This window comes from Alligator mississippiensis, chromosome 11 (assembly GCF_030867095.1).
Source record: "Alligator mississippiensis isolate rAllMis1 chromosome 11, rAllMis1, whole genome shotgun sequence".
NCBI lineage: Eukaryota > Metazoa > Chordata > Crocodylia > Alligatoridae > Alligator > Alligator mississippiensis.
Genome location: NC_081834.1, coordinates 39,250,792 through 39,264,560, shown reverse-complemented (window position 1 = coordinate 39,264,560; position 13,769 = coordinate 39,250,792). Strand labels below are relative to the sequence as shown.

General features: G+C 51.1%; 1 protein-coding gene across 1 annotated transcript in view; it reads left to right on the top strand.

The window, feature by feature from the left end:
• Nucleotides 1–13,769, top strand: part of LOC102558225 (uncharacterized) — a 29,162-nt gene that overhangs the window by 1,247 nt on the left and 14,146 nt on the right. Inside the window, exons 3-11 of the mRNA XM_059714912.1 lie at nucleotides 548–1,594; nucleotides 2,098–2,186; nucleotides 3,620–3,746; nucleotides 4,846–5,649; nucleotides 6,197–6,279; nucleotides 8,808–8,934; nucleotides 9,417–9,533; nucleotides 9,949–10,265; nucleotides 13,345–13,660. Coding sequence (XP_059570895.1) covers nucleotides 548–1,594; nucleotides 2,098–2,186; nucleotides 3,620–3,746; nucleotides 4,846–5,649; nucleotides 6,197–6,279; nucleotides 8,808–8,934; nucleotides 9,417–9,533; nucleotides 9,949–10,265; nucleotides 13,345–13,660 — 3,027 coding nt within the window. The remainder of the gene's footprint in view (nucleotides 1–547; nucleotides 1,595–2,097; nucleotides 2,187–3,619; nucleotides 3,747–4,845; nucleotides 5,650–6,196; nucleotides 6,280–8,807; nucleotides 8,935–9,416; nucleotides 9,534–9,948; nucleotides 10,266–13,344; nucleotides 13,661–13,769) is intronic.

Sequence of the window (13,769 nt, the reverse complement as noted above, 5' to 3'; positions counted from 1 at the left end):
TTCCCATCTGGTTTAGTCAGGGGCACACATCTGCCCAGCATCACTGGACCCTACTCTGTGTCATTAGCACTGAAATCATGCTCTTGCCTCATTCCTTCTGCTGGAGCTGGATTTGCAGTTCCCAGATCCCCTGTGATCTTCAGCTGGAACGGGGTGGGGGAAGATCTGTGGGTATCGGATCATCAGGGCTCCGAGGGAAGGGTGATCTTGAGAGAGATGCACGTGGGTGAAGAGTTCAATATGTGGCCATAGACACCATTTAATGCAGTCACAGAGCCCTCACTTGGTTCTGCCTCATCCTACCCAGGTCTCAATTGATCAGCTAAGTGCTGCTTGCCCACCAGCTGAGGGTCCCTCCTGTCTTGGGTTTGGAGGCAGGACAGAGGGTCTCCTCTCCCTCCTCATCCTCCTCTGATGAGCTCTGGAGGGAATCACTTGGCAATTCTGGCAGTTGAGTTTCTTGTCTTCCTTTCACATTTCCTCTCTCCCTCCAGCCCCTGAAAGGCCTCATGTCTACCTCCTCTCTCTCCTCCCTTCCGTTTCTCAGCAGGTGATGGCACCACGAGGGAAAATAATCCCCAGCATCCTGGACTGGAGCAGGGGAAACTCCATGAGATAGTCATGGGAGGAGCTGAAGGGGATGTTCCCCAGGGTCCTAAGCAGGAAGAAGCTCTTGAGAGTCAGTGCAGGCCAAGGGAGTGGCAGGGAAAGCTCCTGAATGGAACAGAGGTTGACTCGAGTACAAGAGGGCAAGACTTCAGGCATGGGAACAGAGTCGCAGTCCACTCCAGAATCTGCAGTAAAGAGAAACCCTGGGAATGTGTCGAATGTGCCAGGCTATTCCAAGGCAGCTCCAAGCCTTCTGCACATCAGAATGATGTCAGCTCTAGCTTGACTCTTTTGACCCCTCAGAGCATCCACGCAAAAGAAAAAGGCCACATGTGCCCTGACTGTGGGAAAAGTTTCCAACGGAGGAGTAGCCTTTTTCAACACCACACCATTCACACAGGAGAGAAACCCTACATGTGCCCTGACTGTGGGAAGAGTTTCCGCCTGAAATGTTCCCTTATTCATCATCAAAGGCTTCGTCCAGGGGAAAGTCCTTATGCCTGCCCTGTGTCTGAGAAAGCCGACAAGTCGCAGCCCAGTCTTACTCTGCATCAGAGCATCAGCACAGAGGAGAAACCCCATGTGTGCCCTGATTGCGGGAGGCGGTTCAGACGGAGGGGTAACCTTATTGAACATCGGAGTGTCCACACAGGAGAGAAACCCTATGCCTGCCCTGATTGCAGCAAAAGTTTCAGACGGAAGAGAAACCTTATTCAGCATCACAGCATCCACACAGGAGAGAAACCCTTTGCGTGCCCTGACTGCGGGAGGAGTTTCCGTCTGCGGTGTTCTCTTACTCATCATCAAAGGCTCCGCCCAGGAGAGAGTCCCTCTGCGTGCCCTGGCTCTGAGAAGACTGACCCACAGCAGCCCAGTCCTACTCCACAGAGCATTGACACAAGAGAGAAACCCTATGTGTGCCCCGACTGTGGGAGGAGCTTCATTCACAAGAAGAGACTTACTCAACATCAGAGCATCCACGCAGGTGAGAAACCCAAATTGTTCTTTGACTGTGGGGACAGCTTTGGTTGGATGAGTTCCCTTATTCAGCCTTCAAGCACCCTTCTGTGTGTGGGGAAAAACCAGCAGGGTGAAGGTCTCCCTCAGCTCTCCCCAGATCCTACTACCTGGCTAAAGGCTGCAGGAACTCACACCGCAGGCCAAGGGCCTGGGTTGCTCTGCTGCAAGTGGGGGGTGGTGCAGTTCTGGACAGTAGGTGGGGTGGATGGCTTGAGTTCCAGGGGTGGCTGGTTGGCAGGGATCAAGTGGGAAAGGGAAGACGCAGAGAGAAGATGCAAGTGGCTGAGGTGTATCTTCCTTGGTCCCACAGACCCCACCCCCAGCATGGAGGACAAGGTTTTTTTTCTCACTAATTGCATACATAAAGCTTTATCCAGCAAGGAATTAAACCCATGAGTTTTTGCCCTCTAGCAGGGACTGAAGCCCCTATTGATTTCTCCCCTTGCTGCTTTCTGTCTCCGACAACAGGCTCCAGAACAATGTCCACGCTATGCTCCAGATCACCACATAGTCCCAAGGAACAGGGAAGCAAACTGGCTGCAGTGGCACCAGAGCAGGTGAGGGATTGTGAGGCAATTTCACAGGGAAGAGTGGAGGGCTGTTTGGTGAGGGTAGGGCCAGTCAGTAAAGGACCAAAAGAGACAACGAAATGGAAGCCCTTCTGCCATGAGGAGCAAAAGATGCACTACAAAGGCAGTGTGGAGAACCCGTGAGGTGCAGCTGGCTGCCAAACACCAATTAATATTGTTATAGAAATAGAGATTTATTTATTTAGTCATTACTAGACTGTGACTGGCTACATCTTGGGTGATGCCATCTGGCACGTGTCTGTACCCAACTGTGGAAATAGTTGGTACATAGTTTTGTTCTTGAATAGTGTCCATTTCGCCCACATCCTGGTTGCATATGTGGTTGAATGAGGAACTGGGATCAGAGCAGCTGCATGCAGGGGTATAGATTTGCAGGCATCTCCGATAGTTCCTCCCCTCAACCTCATGGTGTTGAAGAGGTGAGGACATGCCACTCCCATCCTTGCTCAATACTGAGGAGATCTACACTGTAGATCCCTCCCTCACCCCTGCCCCCACTACAGAGGAAGGCAAAAGTTCCATAGTTCTTGCTGTTTTGGGGCAGTGTACCTTGTAGTTGTACAACAGAGTTGTTTGTATATTTTTAGCAATATGTTAAACAAGAACTTGTATGGCATGGTTATGATAGGGATGCTCATTCCTTGAACAGAGAGTTGGACTAGAGTCTCCTGACATCCCTTCCAGCCATACTTTTCTATGATTCTGTGATTAAGCACAGGCAGAGAGGGGACCCCCAGAAAGATTCCTGTACCTGCAGCAGCCCACTTGGACACCATGCCAGCCTGATTTTTCTCTACATCAGATTTTTCTAGCTTCCCATTAATCAGAACATTATCTGAAATGTTGGAATGGGTCCCATGCAGTTGGCTTGTTTCAGGGGCCTACTAAAGTAATTTGGAGTTGATTTTGGTTTTTCCCTTCAATCAGGCATTAAATTCAGGGCGCAATTTACTCCCTGCTGTTTGTCCAAAGTAGGAAATTGCCTGTAGAGAGAGATGGTGCTTATGGCATCCTCACTCCCAGGAGACACAAACCTAATGCATTGTGGGCATCATGAATAATCCCCCCAACCCCCACATTCACCTTGAACGATTTGCTCATAGTGACCATATTGACCAAGAGCAAGTGGGTGATAATTCCTGTGCCCAGAGTGGTAAGTTCATGGCAGAGTTTTCCAAAGTACAGCTAATAGTTGTAAGAAGGGTGATAAAAATGCGTGCATTCTGGTCTTGCCACTTTGCGTGTCTAATCCAATAAAAACCCTTTTCCTCAAATTCCTTCATTCCCATGTGGAAGCTCCCTGGAATTTGAAGAAGGGGTTTTTCACCCTCCATGGTCTGGGGCATGTGGGATCATGTCTCAGCAACAGATGCTTGAGATGTGGAAACTTCTTGTTTCAGGGGCCAGTGACCTTGGAAGAAGTGGCTGTGTGTCTCCCTGAGGGGAAACAAGCTCTGTTGGACTCCAGTCAGAGAGTCTTGTGCAGGGATGTTATGCTGGAAAATAATGAGACTCTGGTGTCTCTAGGTAAGGATTCCTTTCTCCTCAGGATTTAGAAGCTGTGGGGTCCCTGAAGCAGATAGTTTGGTTTTTGGGTAGGGTTCTTCCATGGCTGCCTAGATTTCAGGGGAATCGGCTGCATAATCCACAAGAGCCCTGGAATAGGCAGACTGTTCCTTCCACTGGCCATGCTATGAGAGAAGAGATTCTGGTATCAAATGGAGATGGAAATCCATCATCTCTAAAACTTCCCAGGGAGAGGTTGGGGTATGTGCCTTGCTGGGTGTTCGTTACCTTAGCTGCATATTTGCACACACACATGTTGTATGTCCCTCCTAACCTCCCCCAAGACTGGTCCCTTGCCTGGAAAGGATGAGGTCCCAGCATGATTAGGAGGAGGTGAGAGGCTGTACAGCTGAACTGTGAAAGGAATTCCTCAGTGTGTGGAGATACTCGGGTTTCCTGTAGAGGGAATCGTGCATCTCCTGTGGGTCATTTAATGTCCAAAAGTGTTTCCAGGGACCTTCCCCGTGTCCTTGAATAATCCAGTGAGACTAGCCCACCCACCTTATCTGGAACCCACTCTGTGTCACTAGTGCTGTGAAATGCTGGTCTTACCTTGTTGCTTCTGCTGGAGCTGGATTCCTAGTTCCTATATCCTGTGTGATCTCCTGTCTGAATGGGGAGGAGGTCCATGGGTTCCAGATCATCAGGTCTTGGAGGGAAGGGCAATCCTGAGACATGCCCACAGATGAAGAATCAGATAAATGGGCACTGATGGCATCCATGACTGGCACAAATACCTGGGATTCCCACCAGGGCCCTACAGGCCCCATCTGTGTTTCTGCCTCATCTAACTTAGGTCTCAGTTGACTGACTAAATGCTGTTATCCCCATGACATATCACTCAAGGACTTTTCCCAATCTAATACTCTCTGAGGGTCCCTCCTACTGCAGGTTTGGAGATAGGACATAGAGTCCCCTCTCCTTCCTGATTAGGGCTCCAGAGGGATTCAGCTTTGCATCTTTGGTCTTTCTGACTGTTAGATTTTTGCTTCTTTCACAGTTTCCCATGTCTTTCAGCCCAAGGAATGACCTCATGTCTGCTGTCTTTCTCTTACATTAGGCAATGAGACTGTGAAGGAAAACAAGGCTGAGAATCTCCAGCTGTGCTGTTGGGGGCAGGCAGAACTCCCTGGGACAGCCCTAGGAAGAGCAAAAGGCAATGTTCACCAGTGTCCCAAGCAGAGAAAAGCCCATAAGAGTCCATGCAGACTAGGTGGGCAGCAGGGAAAGCTCCCCCAGGGAAGACCAATTGAATCCGGTCCTGGAGAACAAGGGTTTGGGCACGGCAATGGAGCCACAATCCACTCCAGAATCTGCAGTGAAGAGAAACCCTGGGAATGTGTTGAATGTGCCAGAATATTCCAAGGCAGCTCAAAGCCTTCTGCACATCCAAATAGCACTGATGCTAGCTCAATCCACTTGACCCCTCAGGGCATCCCCTCGGGAGAGAAATTCTACATGTGCCCTGACTGTGAGAAAAGTTTCAGGCGGAGGAGTAACCTTATTGAACATCAGAGCATCCATACAGGAGAGAAACCCTATGCCTGCCCTGACTGTGGCAAAAGCTTTAGACGGAAGAGAAACCTTTTTGAACACCACAGCATCCACACGGGAGAGAAACCCTTCATGTGCACTGACTGTGGGAAGAGTTTCCGTCTGAGATGTTCTCTTATTCATCATCAGCGGCTCTGCACGGCAGAGAGGCCCTGTGTGTGTCCTGTCTTGGAGAAAACCTACAAGTCGGGATCCAGTCTTACTCGGTATCAGAACAGTGGCACAGGAGACAAACCATACACGTGCCCTGACTGGGGGAGGAGCTTCATGCACAAGGAGAAACTTATTCAACATCAGAACATCCATACAGGTGAGAAACTGTCATTGTGTCTTGAACGTGGGGACAGCTTTGCTCAGATGTGTTCCTTTATTCAGTCTCAGAGTACCCACACAGATGAGGCCCTTCTAGTGTGGTGTTGCTAGGAAGAGTGAAAGGATGAGTGCCTCCCTCGCCCCTCCCTTCCCCCCTCCCAGCTCTGCCTCAAGGGTAGAAAGTGGAAGGAGCTCTCGTATTGGGCTGATGGGCCTGTGCTATGCTGCTGCAAGACATGAATGTGCATCAGTGGGAAATGGTGTGAGTTCAGGCAGCAGGTGGGGTGGATGGTTTTGGGTTTCAGGAGTCAGTGGTTGGCAGGGATCATGTGGAAAAGGGAACATACAATTGAAAGATGCGAGTCACTGAGATGCATTTGCTTCAGACCCCAAGACCCACCCGTGTGGAGGAACAGGGTCTCTTTCTGGCCAGTTTTGCTCTCAGGGCTTTTTCCAGAAATGAATGAAGCCTGGGAGGATTTGGGTTGTAGCAGGGACTGAAGCCTCTTCTGAATTCTCCCCTTGTTTTCTCTCTCCAATGACAGGCTCCAGAGTTACATCCATAGTTGGCTCCAGATCATCCCGTATTTCCAAGAGACAGGAAAAGGAAGTGACTGCTGTGGTCCAGGTGAAGGATTGTCAGGCAGTTTCCTGGTGGGGGCTTGCTCTGGGTGACTGAGGGGTGGCATCAGTACAGGAACAAAGGAGACTGGGGAGTGGAAGCCCTTCTGCTGTGAGAACCAAATGACATGCCTCAAACCAGTGTGGAGGGACCAGGGGGCACAGCTCATACCAGACACCAATTTGCATTGGTACAGGAATAGAGATAGATTTAGTTACCCATCAACTAAGAAACAGGTTGGCGACTGGCTGCATGTGGAAAATATCTCAGGTGATGCCAACCAGCATTTGTCTGTGACCCTCAGGGTGAAATAAACTGGCACATAGCTTTGTTCTTGCTTAATTTGCTGTCCAATCCCCTTCACCTTCAGTTTGTGCTGGTGGTTGAGTAAGGAACTGAGATCAGACTGGCTTCCTGTGGAGTACATTTCTAAGTATTTCTGAGAATGTGCACAAATGAAGGCAGGGAGGGGACCTACGAAGAGATTCTTCTCCTTGCAACCCTAAATAGGCATAGTTTGTCCTTGGTTTTCCCATAAATCAGGCTTTTGTGGCTTCCCTTTGGCCAGAACATTCGCTGAACTGTTGGAATGTATCCCATCCAGTTAGCCCGTTTCAGGCACCCAGAGGCCACTGTGATTGACTGGTATCTCCCTTCAGTTGGGCTGTGAGTTTAGGGAGTCTTTGACCTCCTGAGGTATGTCCCCATGAGCAGATACATGCATTTCCCCAGGGCCAAACAGCAGCAGCACAATATGTGCTGCTGCTCCTTATCCCCAGGGAACACCCAAGCCTGTGTGCTCTGGCATAGGGCATGTTGCCCTGGGTGGGGTAAGAGAGGCTGGGGCCAGTATCCGGAAGCTGCAGCCATGGCAATCCAGCAGCAGGGAGCTTGGCCAGCAACCAGAGTGTGGTCTTGGCTGGCCAGGCTCTGGTTTTGGGTGGTGCAGGTGTGCCATCCTGCTTTTTTTAGGCATGGGGTTTTTTTACACTGGGATCTCCCAGCGTCAGACCTTTCCCTTCCCCTTCCCCCTGTGCTGCAAATTAGCATCATGGATAATGCCTGCATGTGTGGCATGTTCAGTGTGCGGTCCTGCAGGTATGTTTACAGTCATGCATACCACATATGCACGCTCATCTAGATATGTCCCTTGTGTTTTCTGAGGTAGGACGTGGCCACAAGAGAGAGAGGGTGAATGTGTGCATCCACTCACCTTCATACAATCTGAGGTTGTTCTACTACAGATGAGAGGGAGACCCCTTCTCTTTGTCTCTAACTCCTCACATTGCCATGCACCCTGCTCCTGTCCCCTGCCATCCTCTGTTTCCCTGTTATACCTGAACCGCAGGTGGATTTGAGTCGGCTGGGGAGCTACAGTAAATGAGACCTCAGATCACTGGAGTCATACAGGATACATGGATTTGTTGACAGATTAAACAAAACAAAGCAAAATGATAAGATACATTTGATATATTGCTCGGCAATGTTTCTGCCCAGGATACGTTGGCAGGCAAGGGGACTTCTTGCCCTTGCCTGTGGTTGGTTGATGCCTTTGATCCCACTCAGTTTCCACTGTACTTCAAACGATTTCTTCTCTTTGTATCTTCTTTCTTTATCCAGACTACGTGACCAAACTTGTGTTTTTCCTTCTCTTCTTTACTTCTTATTTTAGAATTCAAAAGCCCCCTCTCCTCAGCTTGTCAGCTTCAGTTGCAACATGACCGTAACCATTTGTTTTCCACATGCTTCTCCCTTTCATTCTATATGTTTTCTCCCTTCCCTATTGTGGTCAGTCCAGATATATGCTGCTTTGCATTAGTCTATACATAATGCTGACTTCAGCTCTAGTGTTCAGCAATATAGCTATTTATTTTATACTGTTGTCTGAAGCTTGTCATCCTAAATTTGATAGATAGTCTCTGTGATAGATAGAATAGATTATTCTTATATTGTTTCACAATCTTAAAGAGTTACTTGAAGGTAACTGCTTTTTGCAAGGCAGCAGCAAAAAGCAGGTTCTCCCAGAAGCCTCTTAGGCTTGACATATCTTCCAGGAGCCTCAGGTTACTTGCAGAACAAGGGGCATAGGCTACATCTGTCTCCTTCCACATCTTTGAGAAGTCCTATCAACTCCTCAGGGCACAAGTCTGGAAGGCAGAACTTCAACATTGACAGCAAGAGGAGCTTGTGGCCCTCTTTTACTAGGGGAATCCTCACTCCACAGCTGAGAAGTATAGGGCAGTGTTGCCATCTTGATTAAAACTGTTTTAATTGTGGTCCTCCCCTCCCCAGATCATTGGGACAGTTTTGCAAACCACAGCTGACAATTTTGAGCAGGGTGACAAAATCAGCCTAATCAACAGCTGTGTGCATTTGGGTCTCCCTACTCAAGTGTCTGTTGCTAAGAAAAGGTTTAATCAAATTGTCTCATTTCCTGGCAGAAGTTCCATGATCTCTGTGGAAGGGGATTTTCCAACTCCTCCCCCCCACCACCACCTTGTTCTTCCCTTGAAAGTAGACTCTTGTTATTTCAGGGGCTGGTGACATTTGAGGATGTAGCTGTGTATTTCACCAAACAGCAGTGGGCTCTGCTGGATCCCATTCAGAGATCCCTCTACAGGGATGTCATGCTGGCGAATTATGAGACAGTGGCCTCTCTGGGTAAGGATGTCTGCCTCCTCAGGGGGCCTCTGGTGAACCCAGGTTGGGGGTTGCTCAGGGGTTCTTTCCTGGTTGCTTAGATTTCAGGGGTCCCCAGGACTCTGGATAGGGAGACCTTCCCCTCCACAGCCTGTCCTGTGAGAGAAGAGAGTTGGCAGAAATGTGGGAGTGCTAATCCAATCCCAAAGCATCCAAAGTAGAGGTTGGGCATGTGCATTTCTTACTGTTTTTAAATGTGGAGACCTGTGGACAGATATTTCCTGTGTCCCTTTCTCTCTCCAGAGTTGGCTCAGGGAAGGGCTCAGTCTCAGCTGGGTTAGAAGGAAGGAAGAAGCTGCACAGCCATGCTGTGGGCCAAAGTCCTGAGAGAAATGGCCCAACATGTGGTGTTCCCTGAATCTTCTTTGAAGGGGAAACATTCCTCTCCCTGAGACCCCTGACACTTGTAACACTCTGCTCTTGCCTCTTTTCTTTCCTTGGAGCTGGATTTCCTCTTCCCAAACCGGACATGATATCCCACCTGGAACAGGGGGAAGAGCCATGGGTCCCAGATCAAGAGGGCTCAGAGGGAAGGGATGCCCTGAGAGACATTCACACAGGTGAGGATTGGCCAGAGAATATATCCATCACTGACCCAGACAAGAGGGATTCTCCCCCAGGGCCCCAGAGGAGCCCCCTCAGCGTCTCAGGTCAGGACTGTCCTATGTAGGGACTGCATCCTCATGACACATGCTAGTCTTGGATTGCCTGCAAGTGTGACTCATTCTCCCCCCCCCCCCCTCCTCCCCCTCCCTCCCGAGTTGCCTGCTGGGACGTGGAGGCAGGATGGATCCTCTTGTCCTTTTCAGACAAAGGCTTTGAGAAGGAGCCAGCCCCTGATTTTTTTTTTCAGTGTCTCTTGCAGTTGTTTTGAAACTCTCTTCCTGAAAGCCCTTTTGCCTCTGGCTCAGGCAGTGACTCTTGTCTGCATTGTTTCTCCCCTCTCTCTCCATCTCTTGTGTCTTTCTCTCCCAGCCGGCATTGGAACAGTGAGTGAGAATGAGGAAAGGAATCCCCAGCAGCTATGTCCTGAGCAAGCAGAAGCAGATGGAGCGTCACTGGGAAGAGCTGCAGGGGACATTTCCCAGGTCTCTGAGCAGGAAAAAGCTGAAGAGAGTCAGGGGCAGCTGAAGAGGCAGCAGAAAATAGTCCCTCAGAGGAGCCCATGGAAATCACCCTCACAGGGGGAGGGTTGGAGGATTGTAATGGGACTGTCAAAAACCTACAGTGAAGAGCAACTGAATGATTATGGAGAAGCTTCTGACACACATCAAAGCTGTGTGCTTGTCGTATGATGCACTCGGGGAGATACCACATGTATGCCCTGACTTGAGAAAAAGCTTTACACAGAGGGATTAGCTTAGTGCCCATCATCTAATTCCTACAGAGAAACTACACACATGCCCTGAATGTAGAAGGTGATGCTTGAAGCAGTTTCCTTGTTGCACATTGTGTAATCCAGAGGACAGAAACTGTGAAACTGGCTGTGGGAAAAGCCTCAGCAGTAGTGACTACCTACTAAGCATCAGAAAATCCACAAAGCAAGAGACCCTGGAAACCCTGCAGGGAAAGCTTTGTCCAAACTAAGACCTTACTAGGCACAAAAGAATCCCTATAGAAGAGTGGATAGTACCTGCAGTCTGCTTCACTCATGGGTGGCCTGTGTGAAGATTGCGGATCAGTGTGGGTTGGGTTTCAATGAGAACAAGTTGGTGGGGACTAGAGGAGGCAGCATCATTGGTAAGAGCAGAGAGTTGTTGTTCCAGGCCCAAGGAAAGTCAGCAATGGGATCAGTAGGAGGTACTTCTGCAGGTTCCATGAATTTCTATTCAGAGAAGAGGTAAAATTGACGCTTGCAGTTTGCTTCTGAGCAGATGTATGGTCCCTTGGGTTATGTAGAAGGATATCATTGAGGGAAGCATCAGGGGGCCCTGTCTCAGAAACGTTTCTTTAGCCTTTGGGCAGTGTACTTCTTGAATGGCAATGTAGTGACTATATTAAAGCAGGATCAGGATCACGGTGTGAAACACAAGATGCTTGTACAGCTTTCAATATTATAGTTGCTGCTACACAAACTGTCCCTGCCTGTCCAAAGCATTTGAGTTCCCTTAGCTTCTGTACCACAGTGTTCTGACCATGAGTTACTTGTGCCTTGGGCAAAGGGGATGGGGAATCAAACAGGCTGGGAGCGTGCAGTGAAGGTTAGCAGCACATATTGACAATGGTGATGGATTTGGTATTTCATGGAACTAAATACATTTGTCTGAGAACTGCCCAGTGCTGTTGTGGATGGAGCTGGCTGAGTGGGGGGAAAAGAGTAAAGCTGAGTCACTGAGCAAAAAGGTTTTACTTCCTATCTGCCTGAGCTGCCCGCCCTCCCCTTGGCAGCAGAAGGAAAGGTATTTCCACCCCCAGCTACAGTATTAGAAATGGCTGGATTCACAAGGGGATAGTGGCATTGTACCCATAAGCATTGCAGCACCCAACTTGTACGTGTTTTTCTAACTAGCAAAGTGTCCAGCCTCAGGTGGGGCACAGGAGCTCCCAGAGCAGAAATGGAGGGTTAGTCTTGTCTACACAGCAAAGGCATCATTCCCCAGCTAGGCCGGGTCAAACCATGACGCCACCCCCTGTGCCCACAGACCTGCTCCAATCCCAGAAGCATGCTGGGGAGGCTCTCAAAGGTGTTCCCCTGAAGCTGCTTTTAAAATGTCCCTGCAGTCAGTCTTAAGACCTCAGTCTGTGACAAGCTCACTAAAGGAAACCAGAGTTCGGCTATGACAGATTTGGGTTGAGAGCGTAGAGGTCATCTTGAGCCTAGATGGCCCTGGAGGAAGGTGCTATCTCCCTTCCTGTCCAGCTTCAGTCAAGTGCTCCTCACTGTACCCAGACCGTGTCAATTTATTCTAGCTGCCAGTCTTGGGCCAATGAACAGGCATAAGAAAGTCCCAGGTCCCCTCTTGGATATACTAGAGAGAACACTAGAACCCTTCCACGTTGCATAGGCCAGGGATGTCACAGATAGGGCTTGTAGGCTGAACTGGGCCCATGAAGCCCCATCATTTAGCCCCTGGTGTTTCCTCTAGGTCTCAGGGTTGACCTACGTGCTGCACATGGTGTATGCTGCACTGGCCCCATGGGCAGGGCCTGAGATGCACAGCACCCATTCCAGCTGGTTTGGGACCTGCATTGCATGCGACACGTGTGTGGTGCTGGTCTTGGATGCATACTGCCTGTGGCAGCTGCTCCAACCAGTTCAAAACCTGTACTTTAGGTGACACCTATCCAGGACCAGCCTGGGCAGGTGCCATTTGCAGCATGCATCCCAGAGTTGCTGGAGCCAGTAGCACATGCAGCATGGGTCTCAGCCTGGACAGGGCACATGCCATGTGTGTTTCTCCTGGCACATGGAGCAGAGGTGGGAAGAAGGGGTCTGTGGGGCACCTACGGTCCGTAGACTGGCCCTGTGTCACCTGTTCAGCCCAGAGGAGTTTGACAGCAGTAGTGTATGGCATTGCAACACTGCACTACAAAGGGGGCTACAGACAACCCAAGTCCTTCAGTCAACAAGTGCACTGATTCAGGGGGTTGTGATTTGTCCTACTTGGTCTGGTACAAAGTGTCGTTGACAACCTTGGCTGTGTCCCTCCAAATGGCAGCAGAGTGTCCCTGCTTCCTCTGTGCTAATTTCTCCTTCTGCATTCACCTGTTCCAGGTCACAGAGGGCTGATGTCCGGGGGCATAGAGTGCGCTGCCCAATGCTTCCTGTGAAGACAATAGGGAGCCTCCTGGTATGATCTTCCAAGGCTGGAAGGAAGATGGAAAAGCACCTTTCTGAGTTACTGGTATCATGCTCAGGGGAGCGGGCCCTGGAGAAAGGTGCTGTAAAAGGCCATAGCACAGCTTGGGCAGCTCATGCTGGGGGTGGGCACAGCTGAGAAGTGTGGGGCCCGGAAGCCTTGGTTACTGCTTACAGTGCTGGGGCAGAGAGGGCTTTAGCCACCAGGAAGGCCCGCAGGGTGCAGCTGGTCGAGCTGTCTGTAAAGGACAAGGTTGAGAACCACGCCGACGCAGCTTAGGAACAGCCCTGGGGTTCGCAAGCAGAGACGGGGACAGTATTTGAGGACAACGTTGTCTGACGCCAGCTGCCGCTCCAGTGGCTGCGCTTCATCCGGACTCGGGTCCCAGAGCAGCAGAGGCTGACCCTGAGGCAAAGGGAGCTGTAGGGGCAGTTCAGCTGTGCCCTGGGTGCTGGTGACTGAGCCCAAAGCGACGGGGTGTGCTCCCTCCCGAGCCCAGGGGGTAGGAAGGAAAGCAAGGGTGTGATGGCATGTACACATTAAAGAGGTCGAGCCGGGAAGCAGTTCCTAGTCATCCCGCAGGGAAGGCTCGGTTGCAGCGCCAGCAGATCGTCCCAAGCTTCAAGCTACTGCTGATCACGCCAGGCCTGGCCGGGCTGCCGCGGGTCCGGCAGGCACGTGGCGTCTTCACCAGCCGGGCGGGGCCTTGCCAGCGTCCCCGCGCCGGCCCCGGAGCGGCTCGGCCCCGGCCCCGGCCCCGGCCCAGGCCCCTGGTTCCCGCGGGCTCCGGCAGGGGGCGCCCGGCGCTCGGGCTCGTCGGCTGCCAGCGCCCGCCCCGGGGCCGCGCCGCCCGTGGGAAGGCTCCGGCTGCGGAGGCGCCGGCCCAGGTGAGCGCCCCGGGGCCCCGGGCCCCGCCCGTGCAGCCGCGGCCCCGCAGGGCCCGCCCCGTGTCCCGCCGCGCCCCCACCTCCTCCTCCTGCGGCCCCGCGGCCCGGG